Raw genomic sequence first — 20281 nt, 5'->3', positions numbered from 1 at the left:
GTCAGAGCATCCCAGGAAGGGGGACCTCGGGAGAGAACGTGGGGGCTAAGGATTGGGACCCCTGGAGAGGGCCTGCAGGGGCCGCTCCCCATGGCCTGGCAGAGCTGTGGGTGCTGGGAGCCCTGGATCCGCCTCCCTGGCAGAGCTTTCCTCTACTCTCCCACGCCTGCCCTGCCCGTAAGGGCCCGGCCTTGGCCTCCCCTGTGAGGACAACAGAGCATGAGGCTGGGCCAGGAGCTCGGGTTGCAGCCTTCTTGCCTCCCCCAGCAAGGCGCCGTCACCGTGATGCCCTGCCTGCTGCTCAAACTAAACCTCTCCCTGGGCTCACAACAGCATCACAGCAGCCCCAAGAAGGCAGTCGACAGAGACCCCGTGCTGCACGCCCAAGTTCCACAGAGCCCACGCGTCAGAAGGCCCACAGCGGGGCTGAGAGCCAGGATGTGCCCGGCCTGGGGAGGAGCGCTGGTAATACAGGCAAAGCACCAGGCCTGGCCCCGCCGAGGCCCTGAGTACACACGCTGGTGAACCCTTGTCACCAGGGCCCATCCCCAGGGGCACCCGCCCACAGGGACACAGGGACGTCCCTGGGACTACAGGCCTGGCACTCAGCGTGCCCTAGGGCACTGGGCGGTGTTCACAGGGTTGGGGGGTTGCTGGTCAAAGCAGCCCGACAGGGCCTCAGGGAAGCCCCCTCCACTAACTGGGGCAGATGAGTGCAGGGCAGGAAGTTTCCAGACCCAACAACAAGAGGGGAGGTTATCTTTATCAAGAGTGTTGATCTTTATGTCAACACTCAGATGTCATCCTGTGGCTTATCCTCGGAGCACCAGAGGCTCTTAAACAAAAGAGGGGAAGGGGCAGAGGAGGAGCGGAGGAGGGGCAGGGCAGGAGCCTTCCTCCTCTCAGGAACTGGGGGCTCTGGGAGCGGTGGAGGTGTGTCTCTAGCGAGGCCTCCTCACTGTCTCCGGTGTAGAGATTGGGGAGTGGAAGGAGGGTCACAGGCATCGGGGGAGGGTGAACTGCTGGTGTGTGTGTGCATGTGCCTGCCTGCATTCATGTGTGTGTGTGTAAGTGGTGTGTGCAGGTATGTGTGTACACGTTTGGGGAGGGGAGTGGAAGGGTGGGAGAGGATGCCAGGGCATCAGGAGGAGCTTAGTCCCACGTCTGCACACTCATGAAGCCCTCGGGCTTGTGCACAGATGGGAAGTGGGCACTCAGAGCCGCTGCACGCTGGCCTGAGACCACAGAGCTCCTGCAAGTCCAGGTCGGGAGGCTTGGCCTAGAGTGCTCCGACCCTTAGTGGCTGGGACCAGGGTGGCCTAAGAGCTGGCTGGTGGGTCCTTGGGTGGACGTTGCTCCCTCTGTGGGCCCCTTCTCATTCCCCAGATGGAGGTGGGGAGGGGAAGGGCCCATGCTGGGGGGGCTTGAGTCCAGACAGCCCCCTGGTATGGCCCCAAGGGAGGCAGAGGAGGGGGCTGGCACCGAGCTTATCGTTCTCTCTCCAGCCCACGACGTGGTCATGCTGGTCACACGGCAGGCCCTCGTGGCTCCCGTCTCTCCTGGCCAATGGGCGTGGACAGCGTGCGCCACGCCAAGGGAGGCTCCAACCTGCCCAGGCCCTGTCGGTGGCCGCTGCGGCAGCTCCGTTACTCATGCCGAGGGCATCTTCCTTCCCCTCATGAGCCCATGACACACTTGGGTATTTCCTACCCTGGTCATGAGACTGAGGAGTGACCATCCCGCAGCTCTGAGCCTCAAATCAGCTTGCTCAGCTTTCTGCTTGGCCGGGACCACATGCCGTTGTCCTGGTCATTGCACCTCCCACCAGTGCAAGCTGGGGCAGCCAGGACACCCCCACCTTCCTAGCCCTCTTGGCAAAGCCCCCAGCCCCATGCACGCTGGGCTGGAATCACTTTGGGGAGTTAGTCGCCGGGTCTCCCAGGAATACCTAAGCACGGACTCAGCTGGGCCATCTCTCAGCCAGCTCCTAACAGCCTCCTCCCCTGCCTGCCATGTGAGTGTGGGGCTCCCAGGCTCTGTGCCTGCTAGACCCAGGCCACAGCATCCACATGCAGGGGCCTGCAGCCACGACCCCAGGCCGGCACTGCGGCCCAGACCACTCTCCGAACCACCACCTCCAGGGGCAGCCTCTGCTGCCGGCTCACATGTGAGGAGGGAGCTGCTGCCCCAGCCTCCAAGAGAAGCCCACAGTCTGTTCCAGTCGAGGCAAGGGAGGAGTTTGGAGAAGCACCAACCCCTCTCTGGCCCAGAGCAGACCTGCCCTAAGCAGACCAGACTCAGACTAGCAGCCGCACCACTGCTGTGTGACAAGCTGTCAAGGCAAGGCACCACCTGAGCTCAGGCAAAGAAGGCCGATAGTGATAGCTGTGCAGCCCTTCTGAAGCCCACCCTCTAGCCAGGCAGGCAGCCTAGACCCACAATGAGACCGCCGGGAGCCCCAGGAGCCAGCCACTCACCTTGGTCGCAATCCTCTCCCCGGAAGCCAGCCGGACACTGCTTCCCACACTTGCCGCTCACGGGGTCACAGGCCACACCCACTGGGCAGGTGCATGCCTGCCGGCACCCCAGCCCAAAGTAGCCCGGCTCACACTCTGCAGGGCGTGAGAGAGGGGTGGGTGGGGTCAGCCAGCCCTGGCGTCCCCCAAACCCCACGAGTGGACTCACCTGCCTGACAGTGCTCGCCCCGGAAGCCGGCCTTGCAGGAGCAGCTGCCATCCCTCTTGTCACAGGACCTCGTGTGGGGCTGCACACACCGGCACTCCTCCGAGCAGCCCGGCCCAAAGGCCCACGGCGGGCAGGCTGCACGCACGGAGCCATGAGGGGGACTCCCGTCTGAAGCCCCGCCCTCCCAGACCACTTCCACCAGCCCTGGGTCAGCCAGGACGACAGCCAAGATCATGCAGGGAGCTGTCCTCATCCCTCTCTCCCCCTGCAGCCCACCGCCCCTTCCTCTCTGAGTGTCTGAATCCCAGGGATGGGTGACCCCACCAGGCACTCAGAGCTTGGCGTTGCTGCCAGGAATCTCCAAAAGTCAAGATAGGCTTCATCCCCTGGAGGCTTCTGCAGAAGGCCTGGCCCTGCCCTCATCTGCAGCCCTCCCACCCATCGGGGCTGGGAGCCACCACGAGTCTGGGGACCGTCCACCCAGACGCCCTGGATGCCAGCACAGTTGCCATCGAGAGGATGTGGCTTGGAGTCCACAGACTCAGGGCAGATCCCAGACCCACATCCCAGTGGGTGACCTGGCTGGACCCTGACGGTCTCATCCCAACCCGGACTACAGGTAATAGGACACAGACCATCCCGTCCACCCGCTGCGGCCGCCAGGGACACCGGAAGGGGCAGTGAGACTCACTGAGGTGGCAGAAGCGGCCGTACAGCCCTGGGTCACAGAGGCAGGCCCCGTAGAGGCGGTGGCACCGGCCCCGGTGGGCACAGTTGCATTTCTTGCGACAGTGCTTGCCATAGTAGCCCTTGGGGCAGCCTGGGGGCAGCAGGGCTCCGTGAGAACCTTGGTGGCAGTCAGCCTATCACATGTGGTCCTCCCATGTGGTAGGATGCTCAGGGGCCCGGGGCCCAGCACAGGAGCTGGGAGCAGCCCCCACCAGGGCACTAGGTGAGCCTCCAGGATTGGCTGTCTGCCTGGGCTGGTCCGTCCCCAATATCCCCTGCCCCCAGGGTTTGTGGCAAGGGCGGGTGGAGGAGCACCTTCCTTGGCCCACACTGGAGAGATGCACAAAGCTCACGCTCCACTCTCCCCAAAGTCTGGCTCCCATCAGGAGCTGCCTGACTTCTGTCCCATGGCAGTCACTAAGCTTGACCTCAGAACCTCAAAGCAGGAAGGACACGTGCCCCAGTGGCCAGGGTCCCAGGCCCAAGCCACAGGTGGCCCCAGAGCTAGAAAGGTCCTCGCCTTTCTTCCCCAAACAATTCCTTCTGGCTGGGTCCTGCCCCACGTCCTTCCTCATACTGAAGGCAGTAGTAAGCTGAAGGTGCCCCGATCACGACATGGAGACTATGCCCCAGGACCTGGAGACTAGGCACGGTTGCATTTCTTGCCACAGGGCTCGCCATAGTAGCCCTGCGTTATCCAGGTTGGCCCTGAGCCCAAAGACAGATGTCCTCATCAGAGAGGCAGGCGGAGGCTGAGACAGAAAGTGGAGGCCTAGAGAAGAGGAGGTGACCCCTCGATGCTGCAGGCAGCCTGGAGGGTACAGCACAATCCCAGGGGTGCAGTGCCCGGGAATGAATACGGGGGTTCCCCAGCCCCCTGTAGAATAGAAAGGGCAGACAAAGTGGAGAAGGGAGGCACGCTGACAGGGAAGAGGTAGGAAGCCCTGTGCAGCTGCCTGGGGTCCCCACAACCACCAGGCAACCAGCCCTGCAGAGCACAGCACATACAGCCAGGCAAGCTCACAGGGCCATCTGGACATGGGGCACAGGTTCTAGGGCTGGCTATCTTCCTCTCACGAAGGCAGAAAGCTTGTGATACGTTAGCTGCACTCTCCAGCGAAAGAGGCAGAAATGATGAAGTCCAGAGACTTAAAGATGAAGCTTTAACCACCTGGGAAACATTTTCTGGACTAATTCCTCCAGAAAGGCTGAAACTTCAGAGTTAATAAGGACGTCAACATCATCCCTTGCAGCCACTGGCCCCTGAGCAATCCCTTCTGCAAACCTCACCCAGCCATCACACAGCTCTACTTGAATGCCTCCAGGAACGGGGACCTCACTGCCTCCCAAGGGAACCCATTCTAAAAGTGTTGCTCTGTAAAGTCTTATCATCTGCTACAGTTAGGCCCTGGGAAAATTAGCAACAGTGAAAAAGCAACGCCCCTCTCACTCAAGGGCCTCATTCCCTCTCAAGCACAGCCTAAAGCTCTGGAGACGGGGAGGCAGGAAGGGAAGGGAGTCTAGGAAAAGTTCGGTGGCAGTTTCCCTGCTCCAGTGGGAGGAAGGAGACAAGGAGGGGTGGTGCCTCCCACTTCCCTGACAGCCCAGGGGGTAATTCTAGAAGCACCAGAAGAGACTGCACGCACCATCCTCACAGTTAGTTCCACTGACACCCGGGGGGCAGCGGCAGGTCCCCGTGACAGAGTCGCAGGTCCCACCATTCTGACAGCTGCAGGAGAAGCTGCAGTTCTTCCCGAAGGTGTCCGGAGGACAAGCTACAAAGAGTGACAGGGAAGCGCCAGGGTCACCAGCCGGCACGACACTCTGAGACCCCTTCCTAGGGTTGGAGGCTGTGGGTTTAGAAGGAATTGCCTAGAGATAAAATGATGGCACTTGTGCCACGTCGCCCCTGCCCATGCTCATGGGAGACACCACTGATGGATCACGGACTCCTCTCTCTGAACGCCAGCAGACAGGAGCCTCCTCCTCCTGAACCAGCTCTTTCAAACAGGCAGGGCCTCACAGTGATTACGGGCCCCCGGCCATCTGAGCTAGAGGAACCCAGCCCTTCAGCAGACAGCCCTCGCTGTCTCAGTTATTTGCTGGCTTGCTTGTTGCTGGACCGTGAAGACTGATGTTTAGGAAGGACAAACACCTTGGCTCGCTTGTTCCCAGGGAATCCGTGCTGCCTGGCACAGTGCCTGGCACAGAGTGGATGGCCAGGGCATGTTTATCAAAGGACTGAACAAATGGATGAATGAAGGGATCTGCACGGATCTCCCTGCCCAAGGCCAGCAGGCAGGAGTAAAACTGAATAGGCTCAAAGGGCTGTCCCCAGGTCTTGGGGCTCAGAGGCCCCTTCCCGGCCCCTAGCTCCTGCCCAGCCGCCTCACTCTCATTGCAGATGAGCCCAGTCCAGCCCTCGGGGCAGTCACAGCCATCCAGGCCCGGGAGGCAGGTCCCTCCATTCCTGCAGTCATCACAGGTCAAGCTGCAGTCGTGGCCAAAGGAGTCGTCCAGGCAGACTGGGGGGCAGACCAGGATGGAAGTGTTCAGAGCCTGACCCTGGCCTCAGCAGGCATAGAGGCCTGGCTCAGATCCTTATGCCAGGGAAGGGGCATAAAGGGCATCCTCAGCCCATGAGGGCCCCAAAAGGGTGACATGGGGGCAGATGCTGGGGCCAAAAGGAGCCCTAACTTGGGAGCTGCAAGCCCGGTCCTGCCCAGGCTCAGCCCGCATGAGCTGTGCAAATTGAGCCAGTGGCTCAACCTCTCTGGGCCTTGGTCTCACATGTCGTTGCAGGGGTCCTTCCTCACGTCCCCAACCTCTGATTGGATGGCAGCCTAGCCTGAGGGGTCGCTGGCTGCCAGCCCTGTGAGTAGGAGCCCCCGGCGGCTGGGCTCGCGCTCACCAAACTTCTCTGTGAGTGTGTGTTCACCCCGCAACTCTGCCTCTTCCTCGTCGGCCCCGATGTCGTCATCCTGGAAGAGTCTCGGCAGCTGCTCCTGGAGCACGGCGATGTGGGGCAGGGGCCGCACGAAGGGCAGCTCACCATCCAGGTCCACCACCGGCTCCTCCAGGGCTGCCAGGGGCACAGAGGCCCCTTAGCCCCTGCCACCGACCTGCCTGCCCCAGCGACTCCCCAGTGGGTAGGGCTGTGCCTGAGCCCCACCCCAGGGCCCCTGCCACCCTCCTACTGCCTCCACTACCCCCACCTCCTCAGCCTGGTCCCAGGGGTCATCCCAGCTGCACCCGACCCTCCTTCTCAGGACAGAAGGCTCCGGGCCCTGAGGACCCGAACCCTGCCCCTCTGCCCCCAGGCTCATCCCAGCTCTAAGGACTCTGGAGCCTAGAGGGGTAGAGGTGGGAGCAGCTGCCATCAGTCCCAGGGACAACATCACCTGAGGTCTTGGTCCCTTCTCTCACCTGGTCAGGACAGGTGCTGGGCTCCAGGAGGATGCCTGTCTCACCAGTCTCCCCCACCCCACTGTCCTCAATCCCCACACGGCCCTCAGAAGAGGCAGGACCCCAGTGGGTCCCCAGCGGCCCAAGAGCCTCTGAGGTGGCGTTTGCCCAGAGAGGCCAGGGGGCAAAGGACGCCAGGCAGGTGGGGGTGGGGCGGGCCCGGCCTGCGGGATGCAGGCTCAGCTGGGACAAACTCGAGAAGGCAGAGGCCGGTGCTCCTTGGAGGGCGGGAGACTCACGGCTGCAGCCCCTACGGTCCTCGTGCAGCCGGTAGCCAGCCTCGCAGGAGCACTGGAAGGAGCCGGCCAGGTTGGTGCAGTGGTGCTCGCAGCCACCACGGCTGGAGGCGCACTCGTCCACATCTGTGGGCGACCCGGAGCCGCTGAGGCCTGTGCTCCTGGGTGGGGAACCAGGGAGGCCCCTGCCCACCCAGTCCTATTTGCAGGACTGAAGCCCTGGTGGCCCTGCCAGAGGTGAGTGGCTCATCTCTTGAACCAGCCAGTAAAACTCACCCCCAGCCGCAGCGGCCACTCTGGCCGTCCTCCCACCCCAGGGTCAGAGCCATGGCAGACACCTGCTAGAGGCCAGGCTGGGAGGGCCCGGCCAGGCAGCAGCCAGGGGGACAGGCCCAGCTCCGGGAGAGAGTGGCCAGTGACCTCAGGCTAGAGGGAGGGAGGGGGCAGGTCAGCACAGCCGTGCACACAGCAGGCACTCCACCAATACCCATAGCCCTGCATTCAGCAGGCACTCAACCAATATCCACAGTCCTGCATGCAGCAGGCACTCAGCCAACACCCACAGCCCTGCATGCAGCGGGTGCTCAATCAGAACCCACAGTCCCTCAGCAGAGCACAGAGCAGGCTGACCCCATGCCCACCACGGGGGGACCAGAGCCAGCCCCGTGTCCTTCCTTAGGGCGGCCCTGCTCCCAGGCCACCCCAGCTGTGCAGTGGCAGGGCAGTGCTCACCCTCACAGCTGCAGCCATCGGCACTGAGCCGGTAGCCGGCGTAGCAGCCGCACTCGTACCCGCCAGGGTTGTTGGTGCACACCTGCTGGCAGCACGGGCTGTCTGCACAGTCATCAATATCTGTGGGTACACACCACGGGCCCCCTGGTACCAGGCACCTGCACGTGCACACGCTCCCGCCCACACACAACTGCATACGACCACACACAACCCACGTGCCCTACTGCATGTGCACCTGCCCACAGTCTCACACGTACACACCTAAATAATGGCACCTGCAGACAATCGCACCCACGCACATGCATGCTCCTGGTCCCGCCTACACAGACACACACAGGACACATGTCAAGCCCCGGGGCCACCCGCCTGTCTGCTGGGAACAAGGTGCTGGGACTGGGGCTACAGGGTGGAGACTCCACTGAGAGTCAGGGTCTGGGGTGCGACTCCCAGGACACTGGGTCCTTCCCAGGTGAGGGGCGGTACTGAGGAGGTGCTGGCGGGGTAAGGGCGTGCCATGACCGTGGGTACGGGCCCTGCAGGCTGATGTGGGCACCTAGGGTCTTTCCTGGCCAGGATGCGGCCTCTGTCAAGCCTGCCCTACCACCCCGCCTGGACCCAGGCAGCCAGACCAGGACTCAGGGAGGCAGAAGAGGACCCCTCCAAGTCATGGCATGGAACTGATCCCAGACCCAGGGCGGCAGCAGGTCCCTGGAGTGGGGTGTGGGCATCCGGGAGGGGCCAGTGCGCACCGATGCAGGTCCTCTGATCTGTGTCCAGCTCATAGCCACGGGGACAGGTGCACAGTGGCCCAGCGCTGGTGTGGCTGCAGCCATGGGAGCAGCCGCCGTTGTTGGCCTCACAGCTGTTCACAATTTCCATCTCGATCCCTGCCACGAGACCAGCCACGCGGGATGTGGGATGGCAGCTAGGATGACCACCACCTACCTTGGTTCCCCCCACCTCCACCCAGCAACCAGCCTCGGTCCGGGGACACCCGTGGGAAGCAGCAACATGCAGCTCCCAGGCCTTGTTGGGTCTGGGACTCCCTGCCCTCCCTCGACCCTCTGCCCACCAAGGGCTTATAGGCAGGGCTGCCCCTGATTGACAAGGAAGCTCTTTTTTCTTCGACCAAAGCAGGCCATGGGGTCCTGGGGAGTGGCAAGTGGCATGGCCATCCTGGGCACCTTCAACCTGTTGCCGGCTGCCCCACTCACGGTAGCACTGCCGGCCATCAGCGCCCAGCTCGTAGCCCGCGTGACACACACACTTGAAGGAGCCCTGGGTGTTGAGGCAGCCATGGGCACACTGGGCCAGCCCTGCGGCACATTCGTCCACATCTGGAGGGGAGAGACCACGGGGAAGACTCAGAGGTGCTGGGAAGGGCCTTTGCATGGGGCCAGTGGAAGACAGCGCACGGCCCGCTGACACCCGTGTGGGTGCCGATCACACTGTCCCTGACGACCACTAGTCACAGCCCTGCAGGTCCCCTGGGATGAAGAAGTCGGCACCCACACGGGTCTCATGCTAAGCCCACTGAGTGACCAGGCGCCGTTACCCAGGCAGCACTTTCCTGGCATCAGTGAAGACATGGAACCACACACCACGACACCCCATGGCCATCCGGCAGGTGCTGGTGATATGGTCTGGCTGTGTCCCCACGCAAATCTCACCTTGAGCTGTAACTCCCACAATTCCCACGTGTGGTGGGAGGAACCCAGTGGGAGGTGACTGAATGATGGGGCGGGTCTGTCCTGCGCTGTTCTCGTGATAGTGAATGAGTCTCGTGAGATCTGATGGTTTTAAAAACAGGGGTTTCCCTGCACAAGCACTCTCTTTTCCTACCGCTATCAACGTAAGGTGTGACTTGCTCCTCCTGGCCCTCCACCATGATTGTGAGGCCTCCCCAAGTCATGTGGAACTGTAAGTCCATTAAACCTCTTTCTTTAGTAAATTGCCCAGTCTTGGGTATGTCTTTATTGGCAGCATGAAAATGGACTAATACCCTTGGAAACTGACCACTGCCTGGTCTGGACACACCCTGCTGCCTCGGAGACTCACCGTGTGGACCACCAGGGCGGCGGCAGCCAAACCGCTCCCCAAGGCTGCTTGACCCAGGGAAGAGTCAGAAACACCCAGACGTGCAGGGAAGGGGTTAACAAATAAACGTTACCCAGCCATGCTGCAGAGGGTGGTGTGGTGTGGCAGTGGGTTCCAAACAATGGCACCTGCCTGCGACCTGATTCTAAACAAGCACATTCACAAACAGCCCCAGTGAAGGAGCAGAAGCCCACCCCATACGTCCAGGTGTTTCCTGGGGTCAGTAACAACGTCTCCTTTCTTCTTTAGTTCTATTTTACTATTATTATTTTATTTATTTGTTTATTTTTAGACAGTGTCTCGTTCTGTCACCAGGCTGTAGCGCAGTGGTGCAATCATGGCTCACTGTAGCCTCGACCTTCTGGGCTCAAGTGATTCTCCTGCTTCAGCCTCCCAAGTAGCTGGGACTCCTGCCTCAGCCTCCTGAGTAGCTGGGACTCCTGCCTCAGCCTCCCGAGTAGCTGGGACTCCTGCCTCAGCCTCCCAAGTAGCTGGGGCCACAGGTGTGCACCACCATGCTCGGCTAGTTGGGTTTTCTTATTTTTTGTAGATACGGGGATCTCACTATGTTGTCCAGGCTGGTCTTGAACTCCTAAACTCAAGTGATCTGCCTACCTTGGCCTCCCAAAGTGCTGGGATTACAGGTGTGAGCCACCATGCCTGGACTTTTTTTTTTTTTTTTAAGAGAAAGAGAATCTTGCTCTGCCACCCAGGCTAGAGTGCAGTGGTGTGATCATAGCTCACCGCAGCCTTGACTGCCTGGGCTCAAGTGATCCTCCTGCCTCAGATTCCCGAGTAGCTAGGACTCCAGACAGCACCACCACACCTGGCTAATTTTTTTTTTTATTATTGTTTAGAGACAGGGTCTCGCCACGTTGCCCAGGCTGGTCTTGAGCAACTGGGCTTAAACGATCCTCCCTCCTCGGCCTCCCAAAGTGCTGGGATTACCGGTGTGAGCCACAGCGCCTGGCTCATTGCTTTTCTCTTACTCGTCTCTTTGGTTTTCCTGCCAGGCAGGCACTACTTAGGAAATACAATAGTTTAAGAACTATAAGCAACACCTGGGCTCCGTGGCGCACTTCTGGCGAAATGAGCCTCGGGCTGGCAGCAGCTTTGGCGAGCCTTCCTACCGTCGCCCCTCAGCCCCCAGCAGGGGAGATGAGACCGTCACATCCCAGGTCACCCAAGGGGGGCAAGGCAGGGCCAGCCCTGCTCCCAAAGGGCCTGGTCCCATGGGAGGCCACGGCCCCAGAGTTAGACACAGATCTCTCCACAGCGCCTGGGTATGATTTCTGACCCTGGGTGCAGCGGAGCAGGGGAGGGGCGTCCTACCTTCACAGGCCTTGCCATCCGCTGCTAGCTGATAGCCTGCGTGGCACTCACAGTGGGCGAGGCCCCTGACCACCTGGCACCTGTGCATGCAGCCGCCATTCCTGTCAGCACACGGGCTTCTCCCTGCAGCCACGGACCCAAGGAGAGGGTTGGAGAGAGGGGATCCCAGTGGCTGCAGGGCACCTGCCCCGAGGCTTCTTGTGAGATCCCCCCTACCCAGTGCTCTCCCCGCTCCGTGCTCCAGGCTGATGGGCTGGGCAGTGGGTCTCCCTCCTCCCAGGTGCAGGAAGCCCCCAAGACGCCAAGACTCTGCAGTCTCAGGACAAGGCCAGCCAGCCCAGGTCAACCGCATCCCAGGACAGCTCCTCCCACCACCCTTCTCTGTCCAGGTGCTGGCGCTGACACCAGGGCGGTGGCCCCCAGCTCTGGGACTCCAGGCCCCTTCATGCCCATACTGGGGAGGACCCTACAGGCCAGGTGGGGGCATTCTCTCAGCACCTGCCCCACCCACAGGCCCCATTTCCATATTCTGGAGGACCGCTGAGCCTGCCCCGCCGTCACCATCAGCAAAGCCCCCTCCTTCCATGAAGAAGTCCCGAGGACTCAGAGCAAAGTGCCAAACCAGGCCGGGCCCGCCTCCTCCTCCCAGGGGCAGCAAGCCTCAGGTGGGCACCTATGGAAGTGAGGCGGCCCCCATCAGGTGGGCACCTACAGTAGTGAGGCGGCTCCCATCCTGAGCTTCCTGGCCCCAGATGTGCCACCCCGGGGCACAGCCTAATGGGCTGGGCCACGCCCTACCAGGCCTTTCAGGAGCCTTGGGGGCCTCCTGAAGACCCACTTCCTCTAGTAACCCAGGCAAGGCAGCTCGTCCTGCCTCCACCCCTAGGTCCTCCATCCCTCCCTGGCTGGCAGCACTCACGGACACAGCGCCTGCCGTCCTCCTGGAGCTGGAACCCGGGCCGGCACTGGCAGCGATGCCGAGTGATTGTGAGCTGGACACAGTGGTGCTGGCAGCCGCCATTGCCCAGGGCACAGGAGTTAATGGCTGGGGACACGGAGAGGACCCCCGGTCAGCCCAAGAGGACGCCTGGCCAACAGTCTGTCCCCGGCTGGCATGGAGCAGGGAGTGGCATGGCCACTTCCTCCTGCTGTAGGACCCCTCCCGGGCACTCCGAGCCCCTCCACCTTTTCATCTCCACCGTCTCCCTGCCCAGCCCACAGGCCTGGGTTCGCCTTCTCTGCCGCCCACAGAATCCTCAGGCCCACAGGGGATTCACTGGACCCTCCAGCCCCAGCCTGCTCGAGGGCTGGACACAGAAGGGGACCCCACCCGGACAGAAGCCCAGCACCCCCCAGCACAGAACACTAAGTGCCAGGGGTCTCTGAGAAGCTGCGAGTAAGGGCTCAATGCCCCAGCAAGCTGCATCTCCCTGGAGGAGGCTGCAGGCTGGCAGGGGGTGACTGAGACCCAGGCATCTCACCACTGTGGTCCTTAGGCCAGGGCGGAGGTAGGTGTGGGGATGCCATGGACAGTTGCCATGGGCCGTAGGCTTGGCCCCCAGTTCCCAAAGGACCAGCACAGCTCCTACCCACCCCAGGCCAGGCCACATGCAGTGCCCACGCTCTCATTCCTCCATGCACATTCCTGCAGGTCATGGGATGTGGGGTCAGGTTGACTCGGCGGGTGCCTGTACCCGGTGGATGGATGGGGCTGTGCCCTGAGCTGGCCCAGGGATGGGGGGAGAAGGTGCTGGGCCAGGCTGGGCACCCAGGGTGGGCACTAGACCTCTGCCAGAAGCTGCAGCCAGCCCCTTGGCGGGGGTTTGGTTACTGTCATGTCTCTGGCAGTCGCCTTGTGGTTAGGGAGGGAGTCAGCCCCAAGCTCAGAGGGAAGCCGCAAGAATGTGCTGTTGCCTGTGCCCGGGCAGGGGAGGCCGTCTGCCCATGCCTGTGCCCAAAACAATCCCGAACCCCATTACCAAAGCGCCAAGACTCTCGGAGCGGGGAGGCTTCTTTGAGATGCCGCCTCCTCTGGGGCACCTCCTGGGGGGCTGCCAACATCCCTGGGAGGTGGCTGGGCCCGGGGCCGAGACTGGGGAACCCATCTACTGTTGCTGCATGGTGGATGGGAAGCCCGGCACCACAGGAGGGCAGTCAGAGGTCAACGGAGCAGGCAGCGGCTGGAGCAGCGGAGTTGCCTCTGGGCCCTGAGAAGGCCCCTCAGATCAAGTTGGCTGAAAAACCCCACCACGCTCGCTGTACCTGTCTCCCACAGGGGAGCAGGCGCTGAGGGTCCCCTCCTAGGGCACAGCCAGCCTTGGGAGGCTGCTGGGGGTTGCAGTGATGGCTCTGTCTCCTGCCCCACGTGGCCCTGACACGTGCAGGCTGTGGGGAGCCCAGGGCAGAACTCAGGTAAGCCCGTGTGCCTCCGAGCCCCGAGCCCCATCCACTTAACTGCCCAGACAAGATGGGAGCTGTTCTGGCCCCCAGGCCCGGCCTGCCTCACCTGAGACGGCTCTGCTGAAGCCACTACCGTGGCTCCAGGGGCCTCTGAACAAGGCCTGGGCTGGCCCTGCCTTCCTGGGGGGCCCTGTTTATTGTGTTCACCGCAGCAACAACGCCCCTGTCTGGAACACGTAATAGGAAACAGACCCCCTCCTGGCAGGGCCAGGCAGGCACAGGGGGCACAGAGCCCGTGGCAGGGAAGCTGGGCCATCAGGACCCAGGCACTACTAGGACCCAGGAGGCTGTGGCAGGGCTGGGAAAGAAAGAGGCTTCTCGTCAGCCCCTCCGGACAGGCAGAGACCCGAGATGTACCCAGGGACCACCGGGCATGGCGCCCACTGAAGCCCACCAGGGCGGGGGGTCAGAGGCAGGGATGCCCCCAGAGCCCGTCCTCTTGCTGCTCTCCACACAGTTCTAACACCCCAGATGCTCCCAAGCTGTGCACAGCCGGGAGCCAAGCCCAGTGTCATCACATATATCCTGTGCCACAGATTCCCGGAAAGCTGAACCAGGCAGATTTTCACCAGCACTGGGACATGCAGCTCAGGAACGGCCACCCCTGCATGGCCAGTGCCCAGCACTGCTGGGGATGTGTCCTGAACCCTTGGGACACTGAGACCCGGCTGCAAAACACACAGCCCAGCCACCCCTGCCCAGGCCACAGCCAAAGACTCGCACCTGCTACAGCCCTGCAAAGTGGACCAAGCTCAGACCCGGCAAAGCTGAGTGTGTCCATCAGACACGGACTGGGGATTTGCCTCCCAGCGGGGGAAGACCCTCCCTGTCTGTGCTCCACAGCCCTCACAGGCTCACCTGCGGACAGACGCGGGCTTGACAGCAAGCCCTACTGTGTCTTTCGCTTCTTTAATACTGAAGTGGTGTTTTCTCAAAGGAAAACATCCCCACCCAGTGACGGTTTGATGGTCAGCGTGCGTAATCGCACCGGTGCTTTGGCGATCCTGCCCAACGTTTCTGTCCCTTCCTGACTCTGGAGTCTTGTTCTGCCAAGACCTAACTTCAGTCCTTGCCCACTTCCAGATCAGATGCAACTGACTGTTGCTGGGGGACACTCTGTAATAAATGGAATGTGTCCTCCCTAAAATAATCCTATGTTGGAGCCTTAATCCCCAAGGTAAATATATTTGGAGATAGAGTCTCTGAGAGGGAATAGGGTGGGGCCCTGACCAGACAGGATTAGTGTCCTTGAAGGAAGAGATACAGAGCACTCTCTCCATTATGGCAGCCAGAGCTGCCTGGGTCACCCTAACTCCCCAGTTTGCCAATTCTAGGAGACATCACTCCAGCCCAGGCACATGAAGGTCCACTCGGGCTAGGGTGCAATTTCAACCTCTGCCAGCAGGAGGTGGCGCCACCCAGGATTCTGGCAAGGGTGAGGCTGGAGCTCTGCAAAGGTAAAGGGGCCTCCTTCCGCCTGAGCCAGCTTGGTCTCTGCCGAAGGCGCAGTGTCCTGGGCGGCAGATGGAACAGAGGGTGGAGCATCAGTGGCCAGGCCCAGCCTCTGAGCTCACTGGCTGACTGAGAGCTGTGCCGAGGCAGGGGCTGGATGTGGGCCCACCAGCTCTTCTGCCCAAGCCTCCAAACCCAACCCAGTGGTTTCGAGGCCAGCTCTCCAGCGTGGTTCTGGTCCCTGCTGCTTTCACGGGGCTTATAATTACTGCCCTCAGATTGGGGTGGTTTCTAGGCCTTGAGTCTCCTGCCACATTTGGTCAGTGGTCACCCGCAGCCCTGCCTTCTAGGAAGCCCTCTGTTGGGGACACGGCCAGGATGGCAGGCTGGGGTGCGTGTACATCCCCCAGCTCCCCTCCAGGCGGCCCTGCCCTGTACACCTGCCCGTCCCCTGCCCTCTCAATGGGGTCTCCTTGTGGCACAGGGCACTACTGACTCACAGCCCGTGAGAGTGGCTGTCCTCGTCCACACGCCAAGGGGTCTGAGCCCATGATGTCACCCCAACAACACAGAGTACCAGGCAAACACGGACGCTTCAGCACGGCCACCAGGCATCCAGAGACGGAGCAGGGAAGGAAACGCCCAGCATCCCCCTCCATGGGCCAGGCTAAGCTGACCCCACAGCTCACACCCCAGCAAGGCCCCCACCCGGCCCAGGGCCAGCCAGATCGTCCTGCCCAGCGCCCGCCTTTCTGGGTGGTCAGCTGGGCCCATGCTTGGCTGCAGTGGTCCAGACCCACTGGCCAAGGTGACAGGTGGATCCCTAGAGACAAGTGCTAGCAGCGCCCTATTGGCCTGCCGGGGCACCAGGCGCTTTAGGGAGTGGCGGGCAGCAGCTGGACCACACATGTGGAATGAAGGAGGCCAGACGGCAGGGGCACTCCAGGGGCCAACAGGGGCACTCCAGGGGCACTTCAGGGGCCAACAGGGGCACTCCAGGGTGGGAGCTGCAGGGCACACCATGGGCACCCAATGCCCGCAGCACCTGCACCACCACATGTGCCTACTCGCTGCTGAGCGTCAGCTCCGACCTGCCCTCCTGAGGGAGGCCCTGACCCAGGGCTGCGTGAGCATCACACCGGTTCAGCTTCTTCAGAGCGTTTAGGAAGGCGGCTTCCTTGTCACCAGAGCCCTGGGAGGGCAGGCCTGGTCTATATCGTCAGGACAGCAACCCACTCCCTAAGCAGCACCTGGCACCAGCACACCGGGCGGCGGTCAGAGGGGAGCAAGGCGGCCAGCCCTGGCCCTTCACCACAGCTGAAGGCACGACCCAGGCCTCTCCCATCACGCCTCCCTGCCCCACACGGGCCCTGACTCAGCCGCCCCTTCTGCTGGTTTCACCTCCCTTCGCTCCAGACTCTTACCCTGGCTGGGCAGCAGCTCCCCTTCCCACTGCGGCAACGCAGCCCCCCAACCCGAGCGCCCCACCTTCCTGCTGGGTTTCTGAACCCAGATGGGGGTCCGTGGCCTCTCTGGGTTGGGGTGCAACCATCCCACACCCCCACCCCTATACCCAAGCACCCCGCTCTGCCTCAGCCAGCACCTCTAGACTCAGGCAAGGCCACAAGAGGCCCCCTTCCCATGTGCGGGAGCCCAGGGTGGTCTCCTGGACTGAGGGGGCTGCCCATCAGCTGCTCCTCCCTTCTCTCCTACTGGCTCGACCCAGGCCAGCCTCTCGAAGCCATAAGGCGGGAGAGGCAGACTCCCAGTTTGCAACTGCAGTCTGGGTTGGGTTTTTCAGGTCCTGGGTCTGCACACGTGTGCTCTGAGGAGCAGCCCGGAGCTCACACATTTGAGCTGCCTGCCAGCAGCCTCCTCTGGGCCGGGCCTCCCCTCCAAGAAGGAACCCGGGGCCAGGTGGGGGGTCTACGCAGCCTCTCGCTGCTGTGATGGGGAGACCCAGGCCGGGGAGGGAAGTCTGCCCCAGGGCACACAGCACACCTATGCCGGAGCCAGGTGGGAGGCAGGGCCGGGAGTCCTTCCCCAGCCGTGTGCACGTGAGTCCATCTAACTCTGGGGGACACAGGCAGGGGGTGGCCAGGCCACCAGGGGGTGACAACAGAGTCCCCTCCCCCACAGTGTTCCGCCCAAAGGCCTAATGGGCATGGGCTGAGATGGGGAGGACAGAGGGCCCACCTCTCCTCTGGGGTCGCACAGGGCGTTTCACCTGGAGGGACCTCTGCTGGTTGAGCCAGTGACATCTGTGACCCTCAGACAGGCCCTGGGAGTGCTGCTCGACCCAGGGGACATAAGGGAACAGCCATGTCCAAGGCAAGGGTCCAGAGGGCAGCCAGGCCGCCTCCGGGAGCACAGGCGGGCATCGTGCCGGCTCAGAGCACCCCAGGTACATGGAGGCGGAGGCCTCCAGTGCAGTGTTAGACCACATGGGAGCTGCTCTCCTCCTGGGTGTTGCACGCTGGCACTCTGCAGGGTGTCACGGACAACCAAGAATGGAAAACCAGACACTCGGGCCAGACCACTGCTCCCCACACCACCGGGGAAGGCAAGGGCGGGGACAGGCTCAGGGACTGAGAATAAGAAGCAGGCGTGGCCCCGCCCTCGGGCCTCACTAGGCCCTGCTCTTCCCACCCCAGAGGCTGGGTGCCCTGGGCAATACAGCACACCAGGACTGGGCGGCCAGGGCAATGGGGCACACCAGGACTGGGCGGCCAGGGCTGGGGAACGGGGACCCACACTCTCGCAACGTGGGAGCCAATGGCAAAGTCCTTCCTGTAGATTCTCACTTTTGAGAGGGGAACCCTTTTGGTGTCTGATTTCCATAAGATCATCTAGAAGGCAGGGAGGTGTGGAGGTTGTACCTTCCCTGCCCTCTTTCTGCCTCAGAGGCAAGTTCAAGTGTGTTTCAAGGCCCCTCTGGAGTGTTTTAAGGCCCCCTTCAGGTACAGCCTCCTCTGGAGCCTTCCCAGATTGCTCCGGGCCCTGGAGGTGTCAGCACCGAGAGCTCTGGCCCCAGGCTGGGGAATGAAGGGCGGATCTTTGGGCAGCTTCTCCACCAGCCTCTCTGCAAGCCTCACTCGAAGCTGCTAGTGGGGAGTCCAACTGCAGAGCCTCAAGCCTGTGGGGCATGTTCCTTGTCCCCTGGCAAAGCCCCAGGAGGGCTCACAGCACCCTCCCAGCCAGGATGACCCTGGCAGGCCCAGGGGAGGGGCTCCACAGCAGCCCCAGGTTCCAGCCGAGCAGCCCGCCCACAGCTGGCCCGTGGGGCTGGGAGAGGCCACTCCTGTCAACCGAGGCCTGGGCAGAGGGTGCCAGTGTGAACCAGAAGATGCCCGCACACCGAGGCAAGAAGGCACGGCAGTGGAGGGCGAAGGGTTCCAAGCTCCCCAGGGGCCAGAAATCCAGCCCCACCCCCATCAAGCCCTCACGAGTCCAGGCAGCCTGGCACAGACTGGGTGGGCAGTGCCCTCTGACGGGCCCAGGCTGAGCTGCCGCAGGAGACCCCCCTCAGGGCAGCCCTTGGCCAGGAGCTGAGATGCCACAACATCTCAGCCCACATCCCAGGCTGGCGTCTCAGGCCCACAGCCTGGCCGGGTCCCTCAGCAACAAGAAGGGGCTTGAGACGGTGAGGCATCCCTCAAACACGCCTGGCTTTGCCTGGGAAGTGGCCCCCAGGGGACTCCGTCCCCACTCTAGAAGCTTCTCAGGCCCCCACAGAGAGCAGCTCCCCCTGGGCACAGGCTGACAAACCCATGCCAATCCTGGAAACTCCCAGGAGACCGAGGAACCGGCCCCGCCCCTGCAGGCGTCAGCTCCCAGGAACTCGCCATCTGGTATGCCCCACCCACAGAGGCAAAGCCTTTGTGGCATCCCTCTCACACAGAGGCCACCATGGGCAACGGACGAGGGGGGACGACATGCCCCAGATAGTGCCAGGAAGGGGGTCTGGATGGTGCCCAGGCAGGGTGGCCTAGGAATGGGGCTAGTCCTCACGTGTCCCCAGGCCAGGAGTGCTCAGGCCACCACCAGGGACTTTAGGGAGAGGAAGTCATTTCTCCAACTCAACTCAGCCAAAGGCTAGTGGGACCCAAGTCACTCTTGTTGTCAAAGCGAGGGTCACCACCTGTTCCCAGGGGGTGAAACATCCAGCATCTTCCGTAGCGAAACAGATGCATCACAGCTCCGGGGCTGTATTTCCTGAAGCTTCGGTGTAAAGGCCTTACTGGGAGTCTCAGTCAAACGAAAGAGAAGGTGCACTCCAAGGTCACTGCTCTGCGTCCAGCAGACCCGAGTAGGTGAATGCACTTAGGTGACAGGCTGGCATGCAGGCGAGTCTCACCTGGGCCCTCCATGGAGCGAGGAGGCCAGGAGCCGGGCACCAGCCCTGGAGAAGGCTGTGGAGGCACCGGGAGCCCACCATTCACACAGGGGGCACCCTGGGGGGTGACGGCCAGACGGGCCCCATGGTCCCAGGAGCCTCCTGCCAGGCTGTGCAGGCCCTGCCCAGGGGCCCTGGCATCTGGCCCGGAGAAGACCTTTAAAATGGGCGAGTACTGCAAATTAAGACTTCTGGGGCCCCAAGTGTGCAGACATCCCCAGGACAGCCTCCTGGGAGGCAAATCCCAGGAGGCCCAGCTACAGGAGGAGGCTCCAGCCGAGTGAGTGATGGGCAGGTGGGCAGTGGGATGTGGTGGGTGGGGTGGTCCCTGTCCCTTTTGAGGGTTTCAGGGAAGGTCACCATCACACAGATGGTGAAAACAAAGCCTGAGAGTGAGTGTTCCAAGGCCCCCACTCACAGTAGGAGGCCAGGAGAGGGGATTAGAGGCCAAGAGAGGTGATTAGAGGCCAGGAGAGGTGACTAGAGACCAAGAGAGGCGATTAGAGTCCAGGAGAGGGGACTAGAGGCCAGGAGAGGGGACTAGAGGCCAGAAGAGGGGATTAGAGGCCAGGAGAGGGGACTAGAGGCCAAGAGAGGCGATTAGAGGCCAGGAGAGGGGATTAGAGGCCAGGAGAGGGCATTAGAGGCCAAGAGAGGCGACTAGAGTCCAGGAGAGGGGACTAGAGGCCAGGAGATG

At 62.2% G+C, this 20281-nt stretch overlaps 1 protein-coding gene across 1 annotated transcript in view; it reads right to left on the bottom strand.

Moving 5' to 3' along the window:
- The window catches only part of LOC111544593 (multiple epidermal growth factor-like domains protein 6), a 131922-nt gene that overhangs the window by 20358 nt on the left and 91283 nt on the right, over nt 1–20281 (bottom strand). The window contains exons 6-17 of the mRNA XM_031936258.1: nt 12196–12321; nt 11277–11399; nt 9062–9184; nt 8597–8734; nt 7848–7967; nt 7119–7241; nt 6326–6496; nt 5808–5939; nt 5061–5189; nt 3377–3505; nt 2686–2820; nt 2478–2612 (exon numbers count right to left, since the gene is read on the bottom strand). Coding sequence (XP_031792118.1) covers nt 2478–2612; nt 2686–2820; nt 3377–3505; nt 5061–5189; nt 5808–5939; nt 6326–6496; nt 7119–7241; nt 7848–7967; nt 8597–8734; nt 9062–9184; nt 11277–11399; nt 12196–12321 — 1584 coding nt within the window. The remainder of the gene's footprint in view (nt 1–2477; nt 2613–2685; nt 2821–3376; nt 3506–5060; nt 5190–5807; nt 5940–6325; nt 6497–7118; nt 7242–7847; nt 7968–8596; nt 8735–9061; nt 9185–11276; nt 11400–12195; nt 12322–20281) is intronic.

Source organism: Piliocolobus tephrosceles, chromosome 1, assembly GCF_002776525.5.
Source record: "Piliocolobus tephrosceles isolate RC106 chromosome 1, ASM277652v3, whole genome shotgun sequence".
Classification (NCBI taxonomy): Eukaryota; Metazoa; Chordata; class Mammalia; order Primates; family Cercopithecidae; genus Piliocolobus; species Piliocolobus tephrosceles.
This window is presented reverse-complemented; position numbering and strand designations above follow the sequence as displayed.